The sequence below is a fragment of the Sphaeramia orbicularis genome, chromosome 20, assembly GCF_902148855.1.
Source record: "Sphaeramia orbicularis chromosome 20, fSphaOr1.1, whole genome shotgun sequence".
NCBI classification, from domain to species: domain Eukaryota; kingdom Metazoa; phylum Chordata; class Actinopteri; order Kurtiformes; family Apogonidae; genus Sphaeramia; species Sphaeramia orbicularis.
In genome coordinates this window covers 7,746,311-7,770,939 of record NC_043976.1, presented here as the reverse complement: position 1 = coordinate 7,770,939, position 24,629 = coordinate 7,746,311, and the positions used below count along the sequence as shown (strand labels likewise).

Below are 24,629 nucleotides of genomic sequence, written 5' to 3'. Positions count from 1 at the left end.
TTCAGTCTTTGCTGTTTATTTCCATTTAATTTCAAATGCCCAGTGAGACTGTAGGGCTATGACATTTTCTAAGGATTCTAATAATATAAATGCAAAATGATGCAAAAATGCAGGAGAAAACCCTGAGATTGACCCATATATCATGACTCGTATGAATATACACACTATTTTACATTGGCGTGTTATCTGTAAACATTATAATTTTTCCACATGTATGTTCATGCTGTTATTAGACCTCTGTCCAACCTGAATCAATGCATCAAATACCACGCACTGAGGGTTAGGGGTGAGGGTTATGTGAACCTGAGATCTTGGCGTAAACTGACATGTGATCAAATGGCGTTGAATCACACGCGAAAGGTTGAAAATGGGTACGCCATTTCTTGAGATCAGTCTCGATTGACTACTTTGGCAAGTGAAATTCCCTACAAAATTCAGGGCGTAAAAGGGGCTTTTGAAGGGGCTGTCTGACTTTGCAGTTTCCCCTCTGTTGTAAATATGTATAATCTGTATAATTTTTACCCTCAGCCCTTGCCACAGGGTAGTGTCATCAGTTTGTTGTCTGCCCCGTCTGTCCGTCCGTATGTGCAAAAAGTTTAGCATGGACTGAAGGCCAGAGGGTTTGCAAGTGCAAGCACGTTATGTTTTATTGCTACTATTATTTTTTATTTTATATTGTTTGCTTTTTCACTATCTTGTTTTTTGGACTATCCTTATGCATCTACACTTTTTTTTCTTGCACTCTATTCTGTTCCTGCCTTGACCGTTGAATTTCCCCATTATGGGATCAATATAGTCTAGTCTGATATGAAAAAAAATTACACCTGGTTTAAACCTGGTTCTCAGACAAGAAAATATCTTAACATCAACTTTAATTGTGGATTTGCAGTCAATTTTCTATCTCAAAATAGCTAATTTCACCAAAAGGTGAGGGGCCTCCTTCCACAAGGGGACTTACAAGGGGAGGATTAACAATTTCATGACTTTTCCTGGTTTTTCATGACTATGGGAACCCTTCTTATTACATATAACAAGATTAGATAACTCTATCCCAAAATAAATAAATATGAATTAACTGTGCAGTTATTAATCACTGAAATACAATACATTCTTTTCTGTAAAAAGCTTGTGATTTCTTAGGCCAGGTGGAATTTTAAAGTATACTGAAGGTCGTTTAATAAAAGTAATGAATACTGCTGTTTCAGCTTCATGAAAACATACAAGTGAGCAAAAAAAAAGGATAAAATATTTAGTTACATTACGTACTATGCTGTTATGTTACCTGGACCAACATGTGCACTCACATAAAGTGTTGGTAAACGTTCATTCAGCTCCTCATCATGCTTTTACTCATCTATTGGAGAAATGTCCACTCTTTCAGGTTAGAAATCTAGGGGTAATAATGGACTCAGACCTAAACTTTAACAGCCACATTAAATCAATTACACCATCAGCCTTTTACCATCTCAGAAACATTGCCAGAAACAAAGGTTTACTGTCTAAACCAGACTTAGAGAGACTTATCCACGAATTTATCTCTAGCAGGTCAGACTACTATAATGGCCTTCTCACTGGACTCTCTAAACGAGCTGTCAGACAGCTGCAGTACATCCAGAACGCTGCTGCCCGAGTCCTGACTAGAACCAGGAAGTACGACCATATCAGTCCTGTGCTCAGATCTGTGCACTGGCTTCCTGTGGCTCAGAGAATAGACTTTAAAACAGCTCTGCTCATTTATAAGTCTGTCCATGGTCTAGCACCAAAGTACATCTGTGACATGTTGGTCCCATATGAACCATCTCGGACCCTGAGAACCTCAGGAACTGGTCTTTTGCTGGTGCCTAGAGTCAGGACTAAACGGGGTGAAGCTATGTTTCAGTTCTATGCAGCTAAACTCTGGAACAGTCTTCCTGATGATGTGAGATAGGCGTCTAACTCTGACAATGTTTCAGTCCAGGCTGAAAACAGCTCTGTTCAGCTGTGCATAGAACAACTGAAAGGGTTCTATCTGCACTCTTCACTTTTACTTTGTTTTAATTCATTATTATTTATGTTTTACTGATAAGGTTTTAATTGTAATTGTGTGTTTTTAATCTGTCTCTTTTCCATTTTTGCAAAGCACTGTGAATTACCCTGTGTATGAATTGTGCTATACAAATAAATCTGCCTTGCCTTGCCACTCTTTTCCCCTGCTCTAATCTTCCTCTCACGTCTGCTTCCCACACTGTCAAATATGATAATTATTGTCATCTCTATCACAAACATTCTCTGTTAATTACCATTCTCCCTGTTTTCGTTAATTGCCCCAGATGCCGTTAACTCTTCCACTATCAGCATCCAGACTGCCGCAGGGTCCTCTAGTATCTCCCACCATCATCTCAGTCTGATTAATGCTGACACTTCATCCTGACACAGTCTGATTATTAAAGGACCTCTACACCTTCCACGTCAATAACAGTTGTCATTCATTTCCAGCTGATGTCCACTGTGCTTTCCACTCGGTTTTCTCATGATTAACCAGAAACCAAGAACAAAATTTGTCATCAATAGTCGACACAGGATATGACGTTTTCCTCTCATATATTCTGACGTGGACCAGCCACCTGTGAAGGCTCAGAGTTACTGCTACACTGCAAATGAACCAATACTGGAACACACACTATATGTTTGCTCAGTACTACAACCAAACAGACCTAATGTCCAGATGTTGAACATCTGTTTAGTTTCCAACTCCAACAGTAAACAAGCTTAAGTTATATGACACATAAACAATTTACAAGATGGGAACAGTGTGACCAGTACTCAGACGAATTGGATTTGGACCTGCATGGTATTTTTCTGTATTTTGACATTGGGAAATAGTTGCTTGTCATGTATTACTGTCTTAAAGGCTTGAACACTGAAGCTGTTTACAAGAATGAACTCCTCAGTGTTACTCATGTCAATAATTTATCAATACAGGACGGAGGTTCATTCAAAGTCATGTTGTATTAGAAAATATCTTCTGTTTAACAGTCAGAGGCTGTAATATCAGATATGATCACACACACACTATTATTTCAGTTTTTACCCCACCCCCTGAAGGGGAGGCAAGGGGTATCTTTTTTGGTTCAGTTTGTTTGTTAACTATTGGTTGAATTCATACCAAATGTGGTTGATAGATTGCCAGCGACCCAGAATAGATCTCATTATATTTTGGGAAAAGTAGGTCAAAGTTACAATTTTGTATGAATTTTTAAACTCCTTTTTTTTTCCCCCATTTGCTTATAATGAACAAAATTTCAAATGTCTGTAGCAGCAAAACTATTGGGTGAATTCATGCCAAATTTGGTTTATAGATTGCCAGTGACCCAGAATAAATCGCATTACAGTTTGGGAACAGTAGGTCAAAGTTCAAAGTTTTTATGAATTTTTAAATCTTGTCTAATTTTTAGATATGTGAGAGAGGCGGGGTTTGTTGTGCCTGGCACCAGTTGTACTCCAATTATTAATTTGTTCATTCATTCATTTTCTGAACCCACTTTATCCTCACTAGGGTCATGGGGGTCACTTGGAGCCTATCCCAGCTACTTATGGTCAAATGCGGGGTACACCCTGGACATGTCGCCAGTTCATCGCAGGGCTTACATATAGGGACAAACAATCACTCTTACATTCACACCTATGGGCAATTTAGGTTAACTGATTAACCTATCAGTGCATGTCTTTGGATGGTGGGAGGAAGCCGGAGTACCCTGAGAGAACCCATGCAGACACGGGGAGAACATGCAAACTCCACAAAGAAAGGTCCCACCCCTATTCAAATTATATTAATATTATAAATTTGACGGGGTCATGTAAACAGCATATTCTGTTTGGATATTCTGCATTTTTGACTAAGACATGAGGCTTCTGTGGACATATAACACATTCGTAAATGAATGTAATCTGTGTTTTTTTATTGCAGGATGGGAACAATGCCTCTGTTTGTGTTTATTTAACCTGTGTTCTCACTAAGATTAAAAACTCTTTTACAGGAGCATCTTTATCAAGATAGGCACAGATAACCAGGTTTCAAACATACATATACACAAAGATCATGTGTAATAAAAGACATGAATGAAATGATAAATGTAGAGAAGTTGTTAAATAAGTGGAGTAAATAAGTTTGGTAAAACATCTACAGTCACGTTTCTGCCTCTGTGTCATTTTCAGCTCTTTAAATTTCAGATCGTTTTGTAATCTATTCCAAGCAGAGGGAGCAGGTCCATTGAAACAGAAAGAAGGAATAAATCCTGAGACCAAAGACTGTAACTACCTGTCTTTTTTTGATGCATTACAGCACATTTATAGTTTACATCAGATGGAGTAAAGACAAAGATCCTCTCTGGTAAAGATGGATGCTCCATAGAAAAATTCACATTTCTTTTCAGAAGGAGAAACACAGCTGCTATAAAACATTAGGACAGAGGTTATAAACAGGTTTATGGGTATGGACAACAATAAAAAAGACAGACTTTTCCAGAAGTAGTTGGAAGGAACAAAAGCAACCAGTGGAAAACTTTATTTTTTAACCCTCAAATACCTAAACATCTCCCAGCATCTACTGATCTAGAATGTTTAATACCTACTGAACCACTGATCCTATCAATACATTCAAATAATTCACCATATGAAACATTGACTCACCAATAAAACCCATGTAGTTTGATGAATGACAGTGTTTGTAGACACTTATTTTCATATTCAGCTAAGATATTTGGTTGAAAAAGTCACTTTACTCTAGTTTTCTCTGTTCTGATTTAACCTTTGAATTTACTCTGAGTTTTTATGAACATTTATCAGTTAATTAAATATAGTAAAATATCTAATTTCTGAAAATGCAATATGCAGAGGATGGTATAATAAATTATAATTACTTAGGAAAGGTTAAATGTGGAGATGAATTCATTTGGAAATCACACAATAGTAGCTCTGGGTCCGATCAAGCAAAAATGAACGTCAACATGGAAAAGTAAATTTGCACACATCATTTATGTAGTGGGCACATTTTTTAGTTAAACATCTGTATTTTGTGGAACTATTATCTTTTTTAAAATACCGCTTAACTTTGTATTGCATGGATCACTGTTATTTATTTATTAAGTGGGGGCTGCGTATTAAAATTAGCACTGATGCTAACCGGCATATTTACATGTTTATACTGAAATGGAATGTATAAATGTGTTCATCAATGTGCACTGTCCCGCATAAATAAAGATATAATAATAATAATGATAATAATAATAATAATAATAATAATAATAATAATAATAATAACAATAATAATAATAATAATAACTTACACAGTACAGGAGAAGTTCTGAACCTTCTTCTAGGCTGCATTAAATTAACAAAGACATGCAAAAAACTGTCTATTACTTTGAGAAATTAAAATTCTGAATGATGAAGTTTGTGAATTCATACACTGGTCACATTTAAAAAGACTATCTTTGAACTGTTACTGAGAAATTACTCTTTATTTGTAATTTACCTATATCAGTATGGACCAGCACAAGTTGTAAATAACACTGTGTTAGTATTAAATGCATTAAATAAAGCATTGTGATCATATCTGGCTTGTTGTTTTAAAAAATAAGTCTATGTTTTGGGTAATGCATACAATGGTAAAGAGTCATCCACGTGTTACTATGGCAACCTGTCCACATGTTACCACATTCTCATGTCAGTAAAGGCTTTTCAATATTTTACTCCAAAATTTATTTTCAGCATAGTCAAACATAATATCTAAAAGGTTTTGTCCTACTTGATATAAATTTCTGTCGAGAACTGCATGTTTTGAACATTTGTGTAAAGCTTAAAATTGTATGTCCGTTTCAAGTCCACGTTACTTAGTAATTTGACATTTTTCACCTAAAAATTAAATCTCCCCAAATTTTGTTATACATGTTAAAGTGCTTATAAATACCTTCTCAAATATGTGTAGTACATGCATATAAATTACTCTGCTTAGATGACAGAGACTGTTGAACACAAAATGTGTCCACGTTACTGCTTGATCAGACCCTTCTATGTGTTTAAAGGTTAAGGAGTATTCATAATTCCATATAAAAAAAAAGAATATTAGAGGAAGACAAAGGTGAATAGCTTATCAGGAACATTGGGATTTTTTTTCCCGAATGAGGGTAAATATTGGAATATATTGTGCCTGTAAACATTGTACACAGTGGAAAACAAGGCAGTGGTGTAAATAAGAAGCCATTTTGCTTGTTAGTTTAAGGTGCATGTTTGTTGCAGAAGTTGTCCATATTCCTCAGTAAACAACTTTCTCTCCTGCCTTCTCTGTTAGTTCTTTGGTTTAAACCATAAATCACACATTTTTCAACAAAAGAAACAAAGGTTTGGAGGAAGGAAGGAAGTTATACTCAATGCTTGAGGTTTGTGCAAAACTTGAGACACAGATTTAATCGGAACAATTTGTATGGCCTTTGTGTGTTCAAATGAATTCATAACATGCAAAGCTCAGAGAAACCAAATACTGTGTAATTAATATTCTGTGATTACTGAATGTGTCCACCAGCCACCAGCTTACAGACTGACGCTGTTTGTTCCTTTAAAAGCAATGGGATAAAAATGTAGCCTACTTAGAGATGATAGATGATGATTATTCATAAATGCCAACGTTTAGTGAAATGGCTTTAAAGACAGTGTTCAGAGTCTCATTTTCTCCTGGTAAGAGCTGTCATCCACTCACATTGCAGCTTTTTGCAGAATAAATCAAATCAAACACAACATCATGTCCAGCATCAAATACTAAAAACAGAGCTGTCATTACCAAAAACAGAAATGGACATGAACTTTATAAATACACTTGTTGATTCCCATTAGATGCAAAATCTGTGGTTATGGTCGTGCTGGTCTTTGAGGAAGTCACTTTTTTTTTTTAAAAATACACTGATGTTAGATGCATTAAGGGACAGCGATGAAAAGGAAGTGCATTTTGCTGGTGAGGGATGAGAGATGAGATTACACTCAGTGTGAGGCAGTGGCTTGAATACATTATTCAGAGCCTGTCTCGTCACTTAAACCAACTTATCCAGGGTGGGATTGTACAGCTACAGAAAGACAAACATGCAGCTTATTCCTTTAATTTGTGCGTTGATTCACAAGTTTTACAAAGTGTACAAAATATTGATGCTCGCAGCTGATCCGCTTGAGTCTGGCTGCTGTTTCAATGTGAACTGAAGGCTTCCCTGATCAGAAGGCTGTGCCACCTTTCCCAGTCCCAGAGTAAAAGCTCCCAGATCCCTTACCCCCCAGGTGGTATCTCCCCTGTATGAGTAAAACATACAGGCTAAACAGTAAAGGTTTCACTGAAGTCTAATCTTTGAATATTTATTCTGAACATGAAACCCTGCACAAACAATTCCGTGTGCATTCACAGGAGCAGAGAGCAGGGGTCTATCCTGGCTGTTTGTCTGCACGCATGCATGCACAGATGTTGTGTTACAGGCAGCATATTTGGACATAGTCATGGTTTATAATTAAAGATCCAGGAGACTATTCTGGTGTATACTCTGGTGGTCAAACCAGCATCCACTCTACTCCTCTGAAGGAGATCCTGCCCCCAGGCAAGTCAGGCACTGTGCGCAGCTAAAAACTAGACATTCAGAGGTGATAAATTATCAAACTAGCAGACTGTAGAATGTTGGGAAACTCTGCTGCGGAGAAGACTCATTTCATCTGTTTGGTATTCAAGTCCTGAATGTTATTACATTTGAGTTGCACTTTCTGGGTGTCATTAGAGATGGGCATTTTATAGCCTGAAGAACCATCCACTTTTAAAAAAGGTCCTCATTACATAATAAAAATATCTGTTTTTATATAATATTATTAACTGACAGATAAATCACATTGCTAATAACTCAAGGTTTACCAAAGCATCAAACACTCCCATGGTTCTTGATTTAGAAACATGTTGGTTATCAGTGAAACATCATTCAACCTTTGAGAAGTAGGTCAGTAAATGTTTGATGGCAGAGCGGTGGGTATGACTTACTGCATGTTGTGTCTGTGTGCACTCACTGGTGTGTGAGCTCATCTGATGTTAAAGGAGAACAGTTTTCTGCTTTGAATGTCTGTTATTCCATTCAACTTTAATTTTTATTTCTTATGTGTGATTTATTACTTGGCTTTCAATCAGAAAAGTTAATTGGTCTTTTAATTAGTGTTCATTCCTGTCAGTTAAAGAATAAACGAAGTTAAAATAAAGTGACTAATTACCAATTACTCAGTGAATTTTTTACAACAGTCATTCTGAAGGACAAGTTAATATCACCTATTTTGACTGCAGTGCTGTCCAAATAGCAATAAACACTGACAAGAGATCATATTATAGTTCTATGACCATCACTCTGGCATGGGAATGGTATTTCTTTATGAGAGGCAGCAAACCTCAGTGTAACTCCACAACATCCATCTTCTTGAAGACTTTGCTCTTCAAGTGTAAACTAGACGACATGTACAGTGTCATTGTTACAAACAACACAACCCCAACCCCCCACCAAAAAACCCTAAAAACTTAAAGTAACAAAAATCACAAACTTTTATTTACAATTTTTTTTTTTTATGCAAGTCATTTTTTATGACAGCTACTATTAAATGGTTTGTAAAATGTTGGAACCAACTCTGTTTAAAATAGAAAACATAACTGTAAGTACTGAAATAAAGTCATATCTACATTTTTTTTTTAAATACACCTCTAACTGTTTGGTCATTTCCTGTGATGTGGGGGGTGATCCAGCCATCACACATCCTCTGCAAGGACCCTGGTGAAGTATAAAACTGCAGGCTGTGCATTGAGGTTCTGGAAGCTGTAGGCGTGACCTGTGAGTTCAGAACAGTGATGTCAGTAATAATACAAACAACGTCCAAAGAATGATGGTGAGTCCAGTTCAATAGCTTTGGTAGATATGTAGTCTGATTTAGTGCAGCACTAATGATAATGTGAAAACAGGCCATTATGATTCTAGGCATCTTCAGGGAAATTAAACAGTTTGTTAAAATTTAATCAGTCTTAATATGCTCTTACCACATGGAATGATAAAGGACTGGCCTGCGTTGTAACGGGATTCATTGCAGTCCACCTTCACATTCACAGAGCTTGTTAATATATTAAAAACCTATAAAAAGCATAAAAAAAAGCAAAGAATGAAATAAGACAATATTTTAAGAACATTGGCGCAGAAGTGGAGTGTGAGAGCTCCACACACTAGACAATCAGAGGTAGACTGACTGTTGTCGCGCTGTGATCCACCCACAGAGGCTTCTTCATGAAGGAGCCCAGCAGGATCTTTCCAGTACAGATGGACCCACAGTGCAGATCCACCATGAAGCCAATCGCTCTGCCTTGATAGAAGTACCACTCAAACTGGTCTGGAGTGATTTCAGTTCCATCTGTGAGGACAATAAAGAGCAGACTCACTGAGCATCTTTAAAGGGATAAGAAGAGAAAGTAACATTTTAGAAACAGATGTCCTTGGTATTCTACTTTTTACAGACTAGAATGAAATTACCATCAATACATCTATGCATTTTTTCCAACGCAGAAGATTGTTAAATCAGGGTTCTGCAGGTATCAGCAAATCTAATTTAATGCTTTTTAATGCCACTTTAAACAAATTTAACGCGCATGTCCAACTGCAGATACGGTTCTATATATACATGACGGTTTACTGTCAACAGGCTTTAACCAGGTTCTGAATAGTTCCTCCTCCAACCACTTCTGCTTAAAGATTTTCCCATTTTTTCGACATTTGCTAATATTTCCTCCACTCTTTCACTACAGCATGAGCATGCTCACAGCAAGCTGCATTCCAAGCATCCGGTGAGGATGAATTTGTGCATCAGCCATACATAGCCAATTAAAGGGTTCCGCCTGTCAATCATCACACTTATACTTCTGATCAAAATTATTAAATATTTATATAATCAAAATAAATTGTGAATAACAATGCTTTTTTTCCATCAAGTGTATTTAATTTTTGAATGCTTCTGGACATCCAGTTTAATGCTTTTTAATGCCATTTAAGGCCTTAATTTTCACAAAATCTATTTAATGATTTTTTTATGCTTTTTAATGGCCCACAGAAACCCTACAAATATACGGTATCTGTTTAAAAACAATATCTAATAATGCGAACCACGATGAACTGCAAATTTCACAATAAAAGCCTTTAAATACACACTGCACCACTAAGCTCCGTCCCTCAGAACATTTTCCTGGTAACTCAATAAAAAAGCTTTCAGTCTCATTTACATCACATTTAGCAACATATTCACATTCCATTTTTTCATTCAAGTTCAACTGCCAGAAGTAAAGTATTAATATTAATTTGGCACCACTAACATACTGGCAGTGGCATAATGTAAGCACACAAATCAACATAATCCCAAGCATAGCTGTTCTTAGACATTTGAATCCAGTATGTGCGTACCGTTGTCCTGGGTTGTGGACCACACAGTCTTAAGCCACTCTGTCAGGGTGACCTTATCATTGGGCTGTAAGATCAGCGGTTTGAGAGGCGGAGCGCACAGGTCTGAAGCACAGAGAGCAGCGGGGGCGACTCTGGATGACGGAAGCACTGAAACAAACAAAAAAGACAGTACTCTTCATTATCATAAATAAACATCTGCAAGGTTGGTGCAAGTGTGCAATAGAAAAATCTGTTGTCACCATTAAAGCTTAATAAATAATTAAGTATTCATCACATCTGACAATGTAAAAATCAAAACAATTAATTTTAATTTGACTGATTTAACACTATCCATATCATAGACAGTATACCTTTACTATGGTTTTTACTTACAGGAGTAAAGGTCAGACCTGCTGTATTTTTAATTCACCACAAGGTTAAAAAACAGTAAATACTACAATTGTAGCAGCACATTTAAAACGCAATGTTGGCTGCATGTTTTGAGCCTAATTTAAGACTGACCTCACTCTCCAAAGTGTCTAAACTTATATTCTGACTTCTTCTTTTGTTTGATGAGTTACAACTCTGCCCGCGAGTTATTTACTACACACTGTAAACACAGCGTATTCACAAACTGAGCTACATGTAAAATGAAAGCAACTAAATCACTGTCTAAACTGTGCCACCATGGTTCTCCTGCCACTATTTTGGCTTACGTGCAGCACCTGAGACATTTTTGGCATCACCTAAACCAAATCTAATACTTGCTCCTTAGCGGACATCCTTCACAACACTGTTTTTTTAAGCTTTTTGTTTATTGTTTATCATCCGCTCTAGCTTTTCTAACTTTGGTATATAGTTATGGAGATCATAATAATCTATAAGTATGCACAAGTCTTCCACAAACATAGGGAAGAAATTTAAATGCTTCTAAGCTCTTTGAATCCCACTGTAAAATCCTCACCACTTACTTCTCTCATGAAATGTAGACGGATTTGGAGCCTAACATGGAGCAAAGAATTCTGTATTTGCTTTGGTTTTTATTGACTTGCCAGCTTTTCACTGTTTCCAACCTCACATTCAGCAGACAGTCTCGCCAGCACAGATGACATCCACTTTCGATTAATGGGTTGGCTGGTTGATTTTTAACTGAGAGGTCAAAAGCTTTTAATCCGATGTCAATTATCTTCCACCGCTTTTATTTGCTCTGGTTACAAATGTGCATTAGTGTCATTATGGCGGCAAATACATCATCAAATTTGTGGATTCCTCCATCATTATGTCCCTACTCACTCATGCCAAAACTAATGATGGTCTAGTGAATGAATAATTTGATAATTTAATGCATTTATTGGTAGTTGCCTTCCAATGATCTTGTATTTGTATATTGATTCATGTTTGTCACATTGCACTTTGAATGTTGACTGATGACTGTGGTAACCTGCAAATGAATTGCCCATATGGGATAAATAAAGTTTTCTGAATCTCAACTGGTGCAAATGCTCATTTGTGGACATAAACTTGACTAAAACAATGGAAATTATACTTTGGTGACCTTAAGGAGCCCCCTCTTTTTCATCTGTAATTTATGGCCAGACTAATGTTATCCAACAGTGTAAGTATCCATGGATAGTAGTTGATAAATTGACATTAGGCTAACTAAAAATAAATCAAACACAAACAAAAAAAAAAAATTCTGCTCAACTTGATTTACTTTTATGATCTTTTACTTTTTCTGCCTACATCTTAATGTATTTTCTACACCTTATATTTGCAAAACAGGTATGTAAGTATTAGTTCTATTCATTAATTCATTCATCTTCTGAACCTGTTTTATCCTCACTAGGGTCGCGGGGGTGCTGGAGCCTATACCAGCTACCTATGGGGGAAGGCAGGGTACACCCTGAACAAGTCGCCAATTCATCAACCACTTAATCTATCAGTGCATGTCTTTGGATGGTGGGAGGAAGCCGGAATACCCGGAGAGAACCCACGAGAACATGGGGAGAGCATGCAACTATTAGCTTTACTGCATCTGAATAAAATGACAGATTATTTCCATTTTGCATCAGTGTGATCATTCCTGACATCAAAACCAGTGTCAAACTGAACGATAATGTATAGAAATGCACTCGCCCCTGTACGCATTAATGAATATTGCACACGACAAACACAATAATATGAAAACAGACACAAAGGGCAGAATGCACTACAGAGGAAAAGCACAATATTCTTCCAAGGTCTTTAGTGGACTTATTTATATAATACTGAATAAAAAATCTGCTGGAAAACTTGAAAAACAGGAACAGATTACAATGATTTGTTAGTGAGGTACAACTGTAGGCTCAAACCTAATGACATCACCCTGTTTTCATCTGGTTACCAAGATACAGATCTGTTTGATATAAGACCTCATTTGTTTCTGCTTCTGTTATTCTACTGAATAAAAGTACGTAATTGTATGTTTTTCTATGATGGCTGTTTAAGACAATTGTATTTAATGGGGGATGTGCAACAAATTGAGCCTCTGGGATAATAAAAATTACCTTAAATTAATGTAGTTCAGTATATAAATATTAGACATGCAAAACTGCCAAAGCCTTTCAGCTGTTATATACATATCAATATAACATATACATATAACAATGCTCATATTCCTTGTCTTCATCATAGCTCTCATGTTCTTGGTATGTAGTTCTACATGACTTTCTGCTGCCATCTGTGTTTACTGTCACATCTCTTTGTGGTCAGACTATAGAACTGTATTGCACTTTATTGTACTGTATTGTGTTTACCTTTGCAGCTACTGAGCAGCATTATTGCCCATGATAAATTTCCACGTAAGGACAGTAAAAAATAAAGAGTATCTTAAGACATTCAGTCAACGTTTTGTTATTTTATACTATCTTCTACTTAATAGTTATTTAGAAAAACTGTTTATACTCATAATGTGGTAGCAGCCACTTATTAATCTCTTATTAACTGAGGAGAAATTCTATAGTTTGAGGGAGTAAAAGATTTGTATTTTTGTGTGTTTAAAAAGATTCAAGCATTATTATGTATGTGGCGGGGAAGAAAAAATGGATAATTTTCAAACATACTCATGTCTTCCTCTTCCTCATATTGTTCCAGCTCGATCATGGAGGACGGTCCACTTCGAAGGACTTTACACCTGCCAAAAATGATCAACATATGAGGGAAATGGCGAGGGAATTAGACTATAATTGAAAACATTGAGACTTGTCCGTACATGTTCTCCTGTGAAGACTCGTGGCTGGGAGGACAGTCCTGTGTGCCTCTGGATTTGTCTGCATCCATATTGTCGACATCGCCATCAGTAAATGGGACTTGTATGGAGTTCTTGGCAGGATGTGCTGTGGTATCACGTTTTTTATTTTGACCAATGTTTCCTCTGTTGATCACAGAGGGAGTTTGTGCAGCTGAGCTGAAAATGTCTTTAAACATGGCCAAAGTGCGTCTGGAAGTCGGTTGTTCTACAGGAGGCACATGAGCTCCTCCTGGTGGTTTTGATGAAACGGTTGCAGTTCCATTCCTGGGAGTTCCGAGTGCCTGACAGTTCTCTTTCAGCTTTCTTTTTCTTTCCTTTTGATGTGTGGTCTCCTTGGGTTTAAGCTGCTGAGGCACTGAGGTAATGCTTTCTACATCCTCAGGTGTGGGATTAACTTGCCACCAGTTTCCAGGTGATCTTCTTTGCCGTTTTTCCAGTTTTGCTTCCTTGATCTGCTCTTCAGGTTCTGTGTAAAAGGCACAAGCTGGTGTGGTTGACATTTGTTCATAAGACACATGTGGGTTTATGCTTTTAAAAACCTTATCCCTCGCAAAAATAACACATACTAAGCACTGATCAACTAAAATTCTACCACTATTTAAAAAAAACAAAACAGACATTCTCATTAAGCTTTGACCTGCATGAACAAACCTTACCTGAGTTAATGCTGCGGTCCCTATGAGGGTCGACCACGGGAGTGGACTGTCCTCCATTTAGTTCTTCATCTGGAGCCTCAGGCTCCTGCTCTTGGATTGGCTCTGCTGAATCTTCATTAGATTCTTTATGTGTTGCTTTCTTCTTGTCTGGACTGCCTGCTCTTCTAGGTTTGGTTTTGATACGTCTGGCTTTTCCTTCATTAGTTTTCTGCCTTTGCTTCTGACTGGATGTTGCCACAGACTGCCTCTGCTTACTCTTCTTTAAACCTCCACCAGGTAAAGATTTTACAGGTGAAGCTACTGCTGCAGTGGACTCTTTGTTGATCTGTTTTGTTTTCTTAACTGTAGGTTGCTGGTTGTCAGAAACAGGCATTTCTTCTGTGTTCTGAGGGCAACTTAACCACCACTGTCCAGTCTGTTTTCTCTTCCTTTTATTGGGAATCTGGCAATTTTCAGATGAACTCCCTTCCTCAGTATTTGAAAGTTTGTTCTCATTTGAAATTCCATTTGGCAAAACATTTGCTGCTTCTCCGTCCACCATTGGAATTTCTTTAAAAAAAAAAGCGAGAGAAGAACAAATATTTAGTCATAAAACTTCTCTGCTTAAGCTGTGAATCCCGCTATCCAAACCCAGGTAGCAGTAGCAAGTGAGTGGATAGATAGTAGGCCTGTAACGGTACACAAAATTTTCAGTTCAGTACATTTTCGGTTTTGAAAGCCACGGTTGTTTTTTTTTTTTTTTTTCGGTTCAGTACAGGAAGAAAGAAAACCCCTCAAAATGTCTTTAATGCATCTATGAATTTTTGAACATTTTTCCCACAATTTTTGGAGATAATAATATGGAAAAACAGGAATAATATAATTCTGCTGCTAGAAATCAAATAGAAAATAAAATAAATTATTAATATTATTAAATGTATTTTAACATTAGTATTGCGCTTTTCCCTGAAAGGTAGTTTTGAACAAACAACAAAAATCAAATCACACTTCTGTCAGTTCACATTCTGCATAAAAATAACAAAAAAATTCCACATCAAGTGCAACATTAACAAGAGGGCAAATTTGTATTCTCTTTTAACAAACTGAAGAGCAACACTGACAACAAAATTAACCAAATTATTTATTTTAGGACAGCTAACAAAGTGCTCAGGCCGCTTTGTCTATTTGTGTGTGTGTGTGTATTTGTCAAAAACCAAGGGGGGATTTTTTTTTTGTTTTTTTGTGGGAGCAGGGTGGGGGGGGTGGGGGGACAGTTATATACCTGGGGGTGCAGTCCATAACTAATGTAACTAACGCTGGTGTGAAACTTTACATACTTTCAACGTCCAACTCCTGGGTTCTATTCCTCTATTATACAGTGTGCATGATAGAGAGAGAGAGACAGAGAGAAACAGACAGACAGACAGAGTGCAAGTGTTTTACAACTACCATAGTTCATAGGTGGCAAACAACATCTGTGTTATGAACCGTTGTTGTCTTTCACTGGGACCTGATGTGATCCCAAACGGGACCGTAATGATGGCAGAGGGTTTTCAATCTCTTCCTTCCAGACTGACATCATATTTGTTGTTTTTTTTTTGTTTTTGTTTTTTTTTTACCTAATATCAGCTGCTATTTCATATTGCGGGTCAATGTGCGCTCCTCCAATACGTCCGTGTGGAACTTGCATGGATTTAAAGTTCTGCATCGAACAATGTCTTTCCTTCCATTTTCTTTTTCTCAACATACTGTGCCGTTTCAGTACAGCTGTGTACCAAACCGAACAGGTGCGTACCGAAATGGTTTGGTATGTGTACAGTTACAGGCCTAAGATATAGTTAAGAATAACATATAAAGGACCCCTACCTGAAGGAGAAATCTGGTCTTGAATATCTCCATGTTCCTCACCACTCTGCTCCTGGTGTTGTTCTTCAACGGCCTCATTTACTGCTTCAGGTCCCTCCATCCTCTTTCTGATCTTTTTTGATGATGTAGCCTTGTTTGTTTTGAGATTTTCTTTACTGACTTTTGAAGACTTTGACCTCATCTTCTCAGCAGAAAACTGAGTTTTCATCTCTGTTTTTTGAGAGGGATTTTCATCATCCATTTTCCTGCTTGGTTTGTCTTTATGTTTGTCCTCAGTCTTGTCACTGTCTTTAGAAGTTGCCTCCTTCTTTCGCTGTGGTTTCTTTTTATTGGGTTTATCTGGATCCATCCCATCAACCTTGACACTGGGCACTATGTGTTCTTTACTGTCATTATCAGACTCAGTAACACCATTACCTGCCTCTTTGCCCTGCTTCTTTTTCATTTTCTCATCAACAGTCTGACTTGCTGGTTTGCTTCTTTCCTGCTCTGATTCCTGCTGGTTTTTTGCCGTCTCTTCTGAGTCCTCCTCTGTCCTCTTGTCTTTGTTGGTGTTGGAAGTTTTGTTCTGTCCCTGTCTCTTACTGGTGGCAGTTTTACGTGGGATAGAAAACAGCAGAGGTGTATCATCCTCCAAAATGAGGAAGTCATCCTCTGGCTCAGGAGGAGGAGAGGGAATTTTAACTTGAGATGATGATATCCCAGCACTTTGGGGAAAAAAAAAAAGCTTATATTACATACAACATTTACTATAGAAGAAAATAACGATGAATAAAGAGGAATTTACATGCACTAGATGGTTACTTTCTACAGTTAAAACTATTAATTAATTAATTTATTTATTACATCCCCGAAACTTGATTTCAGGGATATAATGGTTTTACCCCAAACGCTGCCGGATATCCTTCGTGTGAACATGATAACTAGGACAGATTTGGTTGGATTTCTTATCCCTGGATAACAAACATGGGGGACCCCTAGTGGAAGAACCCTATCAGTTTCAGCTTCTCTATGAGTATTATAAGTCATCCAAATGGGGGCGCTTTAGTTGAAAATCTGTTTTTTGGACACAAATCAAGCAATAACAGTCCGGCTGAAATAATATTTGGTTCATATTGATTGTCTTACAAATATCCATTTTCTCGCTACCATCCAGAGTTCATATGGTGTCATTTTCATTCACTAGGTGGAGTTTTGTGGGGAAAAATTGGTTCTCTGACCATTATTCTGCCACAATCAGGTCGATGTAGCTCAAATTCCATTAATATCGGTTGTCTAACAATTATCGTGAATAGATTTATATATGGCAAAGGATTGGGGGGATTTCGGGGATATGCCCTTGCTGTCAGCCCCCAGCATAAGTCTTGATTATTCTATAACTGTATCTTAGTTTAAATATAGTTTAGACTCACCATGCAGGTTTGGCCTGTCCAGCATCTCTAAACTTCTGTAGAAAAGTATTCATGTCTTTTTTCACACGAGTGGGCATCTCCACCCGTTGTTGCTTCTGCACTGTTTCAGAATGTTTTTCAGGAGCTGCAACTGTGGACTCAGGCCTTACTGGGGAAACAGGGGGGTTTGTGTTTTCTTTCCTGGTTAAAAAAGAAAAAAAACACTGGCAAGCGGGCAAAAAAAGATGTCTTGTGCTCTAACATTACAGCATTATTATTCAGCGTTACCTAACATTTTTTTAAAATTACATGATAATAAAGTAAAATAAAGTTTGGACAGCTGCTATATTCTGCAATAGTACATACTGAATATTTTCACTTTTGGTATTGTAGCACAAAACAAAAAAATAATATACACGATTTTTACACAACACAAAAACTGCCATGAAAAAAATTTACACCAGACAAATAAGAGTCAAATATCAATGTGAAGCATGAACACTGTGCTCCGCATTAATACATAGCATAAACATCACAGGGTCTTGACAACAAACTAATCAAGATTTCCGAAAATGACAAAGCTCTTACGGCTGAGTGTCCACTTTCTTTCTTTGATAAAACCTCTTGGTGAGAACAAGCTTGCTTGGAAGACACTCAAACATGGGGGAATCACTGCCAGACAAAAAAGACAGCTGTTAAAACAAAACATGTGATGGATAAAATAGTAGGAAAAAAAGGTTTGAAGGTCTACTGTTCTTTGTGGCACATTAATGCTACATTTCTATGACTTAAATAAAAATAAAAACACGTGTGTGTGAAAAACAACATTAACACTATGAGAGGCATTATCATTTAAATTGCCTTACTCCTCTAAGGTGTGTCCATTTTGCTGAATTTCCTGGACAGGTAGGGGTTTTGGCTGTGCTTCTTCTTTTCCGTCATCTTCACAGTCAAAGAGAATTGGGGACATAATTTTGTGGTTTTTGTTGGCCTGCTTTTTGTTAACATCTACACCATTACCCTCAATCGGGCTGGATGTCTTCACTGGTCCATGTGCTTTAAAAGGGATGTCCAAATCTGCAATGACAACAAAAAAAAACTTTTAGTCCATTAAATTTTTAATATGCATTAACTAAAACAAATAAATCTTACCAATATCCAGATCAGGACTAGCTGACATCACAGGGGGAGGCAGATGATCTCCGTCAGGAACCTACAATTACATAATATCTACTAACTGGCCAGGTACTTGTCAAGACCAATAATCCAGCCAAATTTAATGTTTATTTAGCTGAAGCATTAACAAATAGTAAAGGTTCATTTGAAAGGTGGACGTTTTCCTGTTAGATATCTTACCTGTGGGATCGGCGAAACCTCTCTCTCCAACTGTTTCATTTTATTAACAGTTAAATGCAGTTCAGGAGATGGGGGGACTATTTCATCCTCAAGTAGCACTGAATCTGAAAAAAATGCCATGAATATCTGGTAGCATTATGACATGGGTGAGAAATTACAAAACCAAGTGCAAGTGAATCAAATCCTCACCCAAGTCATCAAACATCTTATCGACGTCTTCTAGTGTAAATTTTTCTGTCCATTGTTTAGGTTGACTGAAAACACAAATGGCATGTAAAAGGTGAAACTAAGAGACAAACAATAAACAATTCATAAACAAAGCTAGAGCTCAACACACAGTACTTAAATCCCTAAAATCCAGTATATGCCAAACATATTTAACAATGTGGAAACTATCTATTGCGGTCGGTGGAGATTAATGGAATTACATTAACATCACTCACTACAGAAAACATTATCATTAGTTCTTTATTTTATGACTTTACGTTCTCTAACAGCAAGAATGAAAAACACAGTTAGGGGAAAATATATGTACATGTTCAACCATACCTGTCCTTGGTTGTGTGGTAGCAGAGTTTCCTTTTTGGCCTTTTCTGTAAAAGCATAATGGTTCATTTAGACCACAGATGTCAAACATGCGGCCCGGGGGCCAAATCTGGCCCACAGGATGAAATTTGTGAAATGCAAAAATGACACTGAAGACAATATCAATTAATGGTGTCAAAATCCTTTGAATTCAGGTTCCACATACAGACACATACAGTTCAATTAGATTTCAAGTGGGTCAGAACCAGTAAAATATTATCATAATAACCTATAAATAATGACAACCCCAAATTATCTCTTTATTTTTTTGGTGTAAAAAAGTAAAATTACATGAAAATGTTTACATTACCAAACTATACTGTTACAAAAAATGGGAATAACCTGAACAAATATGAACAAATGGAAATGTCTTAAGAAAAGAACATGCAATTTGACCAATATTCTGCCTGTTACTAAATGTTTTGTGCAATTGTAATGCACATAAATGATAAACTGATAAACCGAGGCAGAATATTGTTAAAATTGCATTTGTTTTTCTTAAGACAATTCAAGTTGTTCATGTTATTCAGATTTTTAAGGAAAATTTGTAGATGTAAACCTGATCAGAATACAATTTTACTTTTTCCACTGTTATTATTTTACTGGTCCAGCCGCCTTGAGATCAAATTTAGCTGAATGTGGCCCCTGAACTAAAATGAGTTTGACACCCCTGATTTAGACTTTCAGTACTGGCTATGCCACGTTTAAACACAAAAGACAAATTATAAAACTATGCAGCTGGTAGTTGAATCTCTTCTAGCAATTTTCTGATATATGAACACCACGATCAATCACCAATAATATTCAGGACTATAAATGCTACTTGTTGTGACGTCTGCTTTTGTCTACTAATTCAAAGAAATGAATGACGTGATTAATTTATTACGCAGCATATTACAATAATAATCCAGCCGGTGTTATTGTCCATAAACAATGTTGGAATAGCTTGTGCATATCTACGCACCACAGGCGTCGTAAAGGTAGCATTTGCTGCAGTGATGTTTGGCTACATCATATTTAGAAAAGGGTATGTAAGAAACTGCTTCTGGATTAACTGGCGTTGACATCACCAATGTTATGGGTCCAATTCTTCCCCTAGTTCAGGCGATAGTTGTGGGGCGTTCGTTAGCTTTCCTTCCAATTACGACACAAAAAACGGAAACACAATTTAATAATAACTTACCAAGGTTGGGTATTTTGTCTCCATTTCTTCTTTTTGTCGGTAGATATGAGTCTACGACATCGAAACAGGGTTAACAGTTAATAATCTAGCAGGCTAACTACCGTTATCAGGTCCGGATAGCACTCAGTCAAGCCTCTGTGTACATTTATTTGAATCCACTCGGTAAATATACAGCTGGCAACAAGTTTGTACACCATTGATAAATAAATAAGACGAATAATTTACACATTTGATAACCAATGTTAGCGTTAGCAAAACAATGGCGCTGTTTACAATTTGAGAGTAACCCGCGCACAAGAAGCAGCGCGAAAATCTCCTGCCCTGATCTTTGTCTGTCAGGCAGAAGAACCGCTTACGTTCTACTTTACAGTAAAAACAACAGATACTAATCCATATCTAGCTACCATTATAACATTAACTGTGAGTAACTTTTTAACTAATCCAAGTCGTTTTCCACATCAGTTGTCATTTATACAAACTAAGAATATACTAGATTTGATGCCTGCCAGACCTGGTTAAGGGATCTATTGACACTTCCCTGCAGATATTCTTCTTCTACGTTTATTTTTAGCTGGACTGAATGCTGCAGCCCCCTACTGGGTACAAGTCAACAAAGCTAGTAACAGCAGTGATAACAGGAAAGATATGGGTAAATTTGAATAATCTTTATTTCTCAAGGAACTGTACAAACACTGCATGATTCACCACCTGAATTATATATATAAGACATGGTTAATGTAGGATTAAAGTGGTTACAGTTGGTTTTAATTTGTTCATATGCTGTAGACGTAAACTCAGCTCTCAATAGACACTGAACATTATGTTATGTATATTTTACAGTTACAAAAGAAAACTTAGTTCTTTGACTCTTACTCATGACATATGCCTGGTACCAGGGACAAGTATTCTCTCATCAAAGAAAAACAAAATAATCTGTACAATCACAACATGGATTTTTACAGTGATGTCTTAATTCATCATGGAAAAGTTAGGCTACACAGCACTGTATTGTAAAAAATCTCCTAATCAAGCAAATGAGTTGTGCTTTAAAAGTTCAAAAGTTCAGTTGTGCTGTAAAAGTTCAGCCAGAGTTGAGGAGAAAACTGCTAATTATCCTTTTCAAAGAAATGATAAACACCAGTGATAACAAGTGTGTGTTTATTTGAATATCTTTTTCTGCTTCGCGGCTGTCGCCATTGGTTCCATCGCCTCTGGGTTGACGTCTTGGTAGAGTGGCTGTTTCTTGTGCCTCCAAATCACCAAAATAACACGTATGACAAACAGCAAACAGGCTACGGCCAGGAGCACCACTGAGAGATTAAAAAAATAATAATAATTAAAAATAAAAATAAAAAAAAACTCAGCCTTTACATAGATGGTAACATGCATTCCAAAAAGAAATAAGAATTCAAATATGTTATTCACTAAAAACTCATTGAAAACTTTCAAATTCAAAGTCTCAAATTATGACAGTATCCTGCTATGCATTTGTTTTACTTCAAAATTTACTCAAAAGGTATTTATTTAGTGATTTTCACAAAAAGATGTGAACAAACAAGATGAGGTAGTTCTTACCAATAAAGATGCCATTGCGATTTGGTGATTGAGCATCAAAGTTTTTGTCCAGATTTCCAGACAGTGCCCAAATAACAACAGGGTAGATGATGAGGATGTACCGCACATGTTTGTCAAGCACAAAGTTTTCCACAATAAACCTGAAAAAGGCCCAGTACGTAAGAATCTCACACATGAACATTCATACTTTTGACATGTTTTGTTTGTTTTTTTTTTTACATGAGAGCACTCACCACACTACCAACAAAGCAGCCAAACAAGAGTAAGCAATGGTGGCAGCGTCTGTTGGGGACATCTTTGTGTTGTAAGTCAGCACAATGGTCAGATTGATTAAAGTTGCAATGGTTGTCCACGTTGTGTAGATCATCACACCATTCTGAATCTGCAAAAGGTGTAAGTAGATAATTTATTTACTCAAAAAGAGAATAATATTCTGTACGTCAGCTCACTAATAGTAACTTACAATACAAAAAGACCTAACCTGGCACCTGCAAAATTAACTCTTGCACATAAATTTAAATATGTAAATGCTGTATCAGTCATACTAACCAACACCCGGTGCAGCCACAGATCTACTTTGTGATATTTTTTTAGCCAGGGTCCATAAATGTAGAGTCCATGACAGATGAAGAACACCATGGAGTAGTTTGTAAAGATGACCAGGAGGAGAAATATTAATGCAGCAAGCATCGTTCTATCAAAAGGGACAAAAACATCACGATGATTACAATAGTTTTACAATACAACATTAAAAAAAGAAGCACGAGAGCCCATTTAAAGCTTTGAAACTCTTACCCTCTGTCCCAAACAATCAACCAGCCGATATTAAAGCACAGATTGAGGCACCAATTGATGAAGAATCCATAAGGCAGCACTGGGGGGCTACAGTAAACATAGCCATAACCATTTCTGGAGGTCGACAAAAAAAAAGGGCCAGAACAGATCATACTATGAGTATGTGAAAATGTAGACAGACACAGAGCAGTGGTTATTATTTTAAGTTCCTCTCCTGTAATGTGGCCTTTAAAGGTACTGATAAAGATACATGTAAAGTTGGAATCAGTGACCACTTCATGGAAAAAAAACACATTATTAATTGGGGAGCCTTTTACTGCCGGTTGGGAAACCAGTTTAAGATCTGTTATTGGACTTGAATATGGACAAACAAATATGCATAAAAACCTGCATTCTTTCAGCAGTGTCAGTGTCTTACAATTTTAAAGACGCTCCCTCAAGAGCACTGACAATGAAAAGTCAGAAGTTTAGCCATTTTTAATTACAGGAAAAGCTGATTTGTTTTAACTTTGTTACTACTAAAGTAGACAAGTCATTAGAGAACCACCTCAAACTATATTTGACTTTGTGAGAAAGTTTCAAATGTTTTATGATGTCAAAAAACAGACTTTCTGCAAAGGCCTGTGAGGATGTAGATAATCATCGCTGTCAGCCAGACGTAGATGACACTCCAGATGTTGAAGGTCCATCCCGAGGGGGTGATCTGGGTGTCGAACACAGCAGAAACATTGGCCGTGGTTGTAGAATAGACACCTTGAGAGAAACAAATGAATACTGATCAGATCGGAGAGAAACATGAAGAGTTTAAATTGTGACTTCTTGATAAGTCTGCTGTTTGGACTCACCAACTCCAACCACTGACAGACCATTAAACACCAGGCTTATTGCATAGCCAAGGACAGACACCACTATCGCAGCAAGGCGGCCTTTATTATGTTCAGCCATTGTGGCGGGCTGTGACAAATGAAAACTGCACTTTATTCAATGTCAGAACACATGGACATCAACAGAAAGAAAGGCTTTACATGTTAAATCCAGTGAATCTCAGTGTTCCATTCTAAATGACAAAAACACTCAGAGTTAAAGTGACCTGTTGTTCACCCTAATGAGCACGGTCATAAACATTTACCTTGTACAATAAGGACAAAGGCCACACACATTTAACAAATTTAAATATTTTCCAGATATTATTAACTATCTCATGATCATTTCTGAAGGTTACAGCTGGAAAATCCAAAAATCATGTGGGAAAAGTAATAGTAAAAGTATTATATATAACTGTGAAGTCTAGGTTCATGTTTTCATACAGAAGAGGAAGGTCCACAAAAGTTGCAGTATGATTAAGACTCAATAAATCAATAAAGTCATACCTGTCTATGCTCCTCCTCCTCCTGTATGAGCCGAGTAATAGCTGAAGAACAGGAGAAACTGCAGAAAACAAGGAAGTGCCTGTTTTATAGAATAGCTCGTTGTGCAACAGCAAGGTTTACGACCACTCAA

At 37.0% G+C, this 24,629-nt stretch overlaps 2 protein-coding genes across 3 annotated transcripts; both read right to left on the bottom strand.

The window, feature by feature from the left end:
- Positions 1-8,566: 8,566 nt before the first annotated feature.
- LOC115411454 (altered inheritance of mitochondria protein 21) lies at positions 8,567-21,069 on the bottom strand. Of its 2 annotated transcripts, none has more exons than XM_030123581.1 (16): positions 20,760-21,069; positions 19,541-19,584; positions 19,181-19,245; positions 18,992-19,095; positions 18,788-18,848; positions 18,502-18,712; positions 18,224-18,307; positions 17,657-17,836; positions 16,245-16,951; positions 14,400-14,948; positions 13,705-14,290; positions 13,556-13,626; positions 10,476-10,622; positions 9,275-9,435; positions 9,071-9,161; positions 8,567-8,865 (listed from the first exon to the last, which is right to left on the bottom strand). In XM_030123581.1, exons 1-16 carry the CDS (start codon positions 20,781-20,783, stop codon positions 8,786-8,788), a joined length of 3,165 nt encoding a protein of 1,054 aa, XP_029979441.1. In that variant the 5' UTR covers positions 20,784-21,069; the 3' UTR covers positions 8,567-8,785. The 2 variants fall into 2 exon arrangements, with proteins under 2 accessions (XP_029979441.1, XP_029979442.1); XM_030123582.1 differs by having other exon boundaries at positions 13,705-14,209.
- An 848-nt stretch (positions 21,070-21,917) lies between these two features.
- On the bottom strand, positions 21,918-24,074 carry LOC115411701 (uncharacterized). Its single transcript, XM_030123917.1, has 7 exons — positions 23,975-24,074; positions 23,738-23,882; positions 23,130-23,243; positions 22,884-23,028; positions 22,568-22,716; positions 22,335-22,474; positions 21,918-22,069 (listed from the first exon to the last, which is right to left on the bottom strand). The coding sequence occupies exons 1-7, from the start codon at positions 24,072-24,074 to the stop codon at positions 21,918-21,920; spliced, it is 945 nt and encodes a 314-aa protein (XP_029979777.1).
- Between the last annotated feature and the right edge of the window lie 555 nt (positions 24,075-24,629).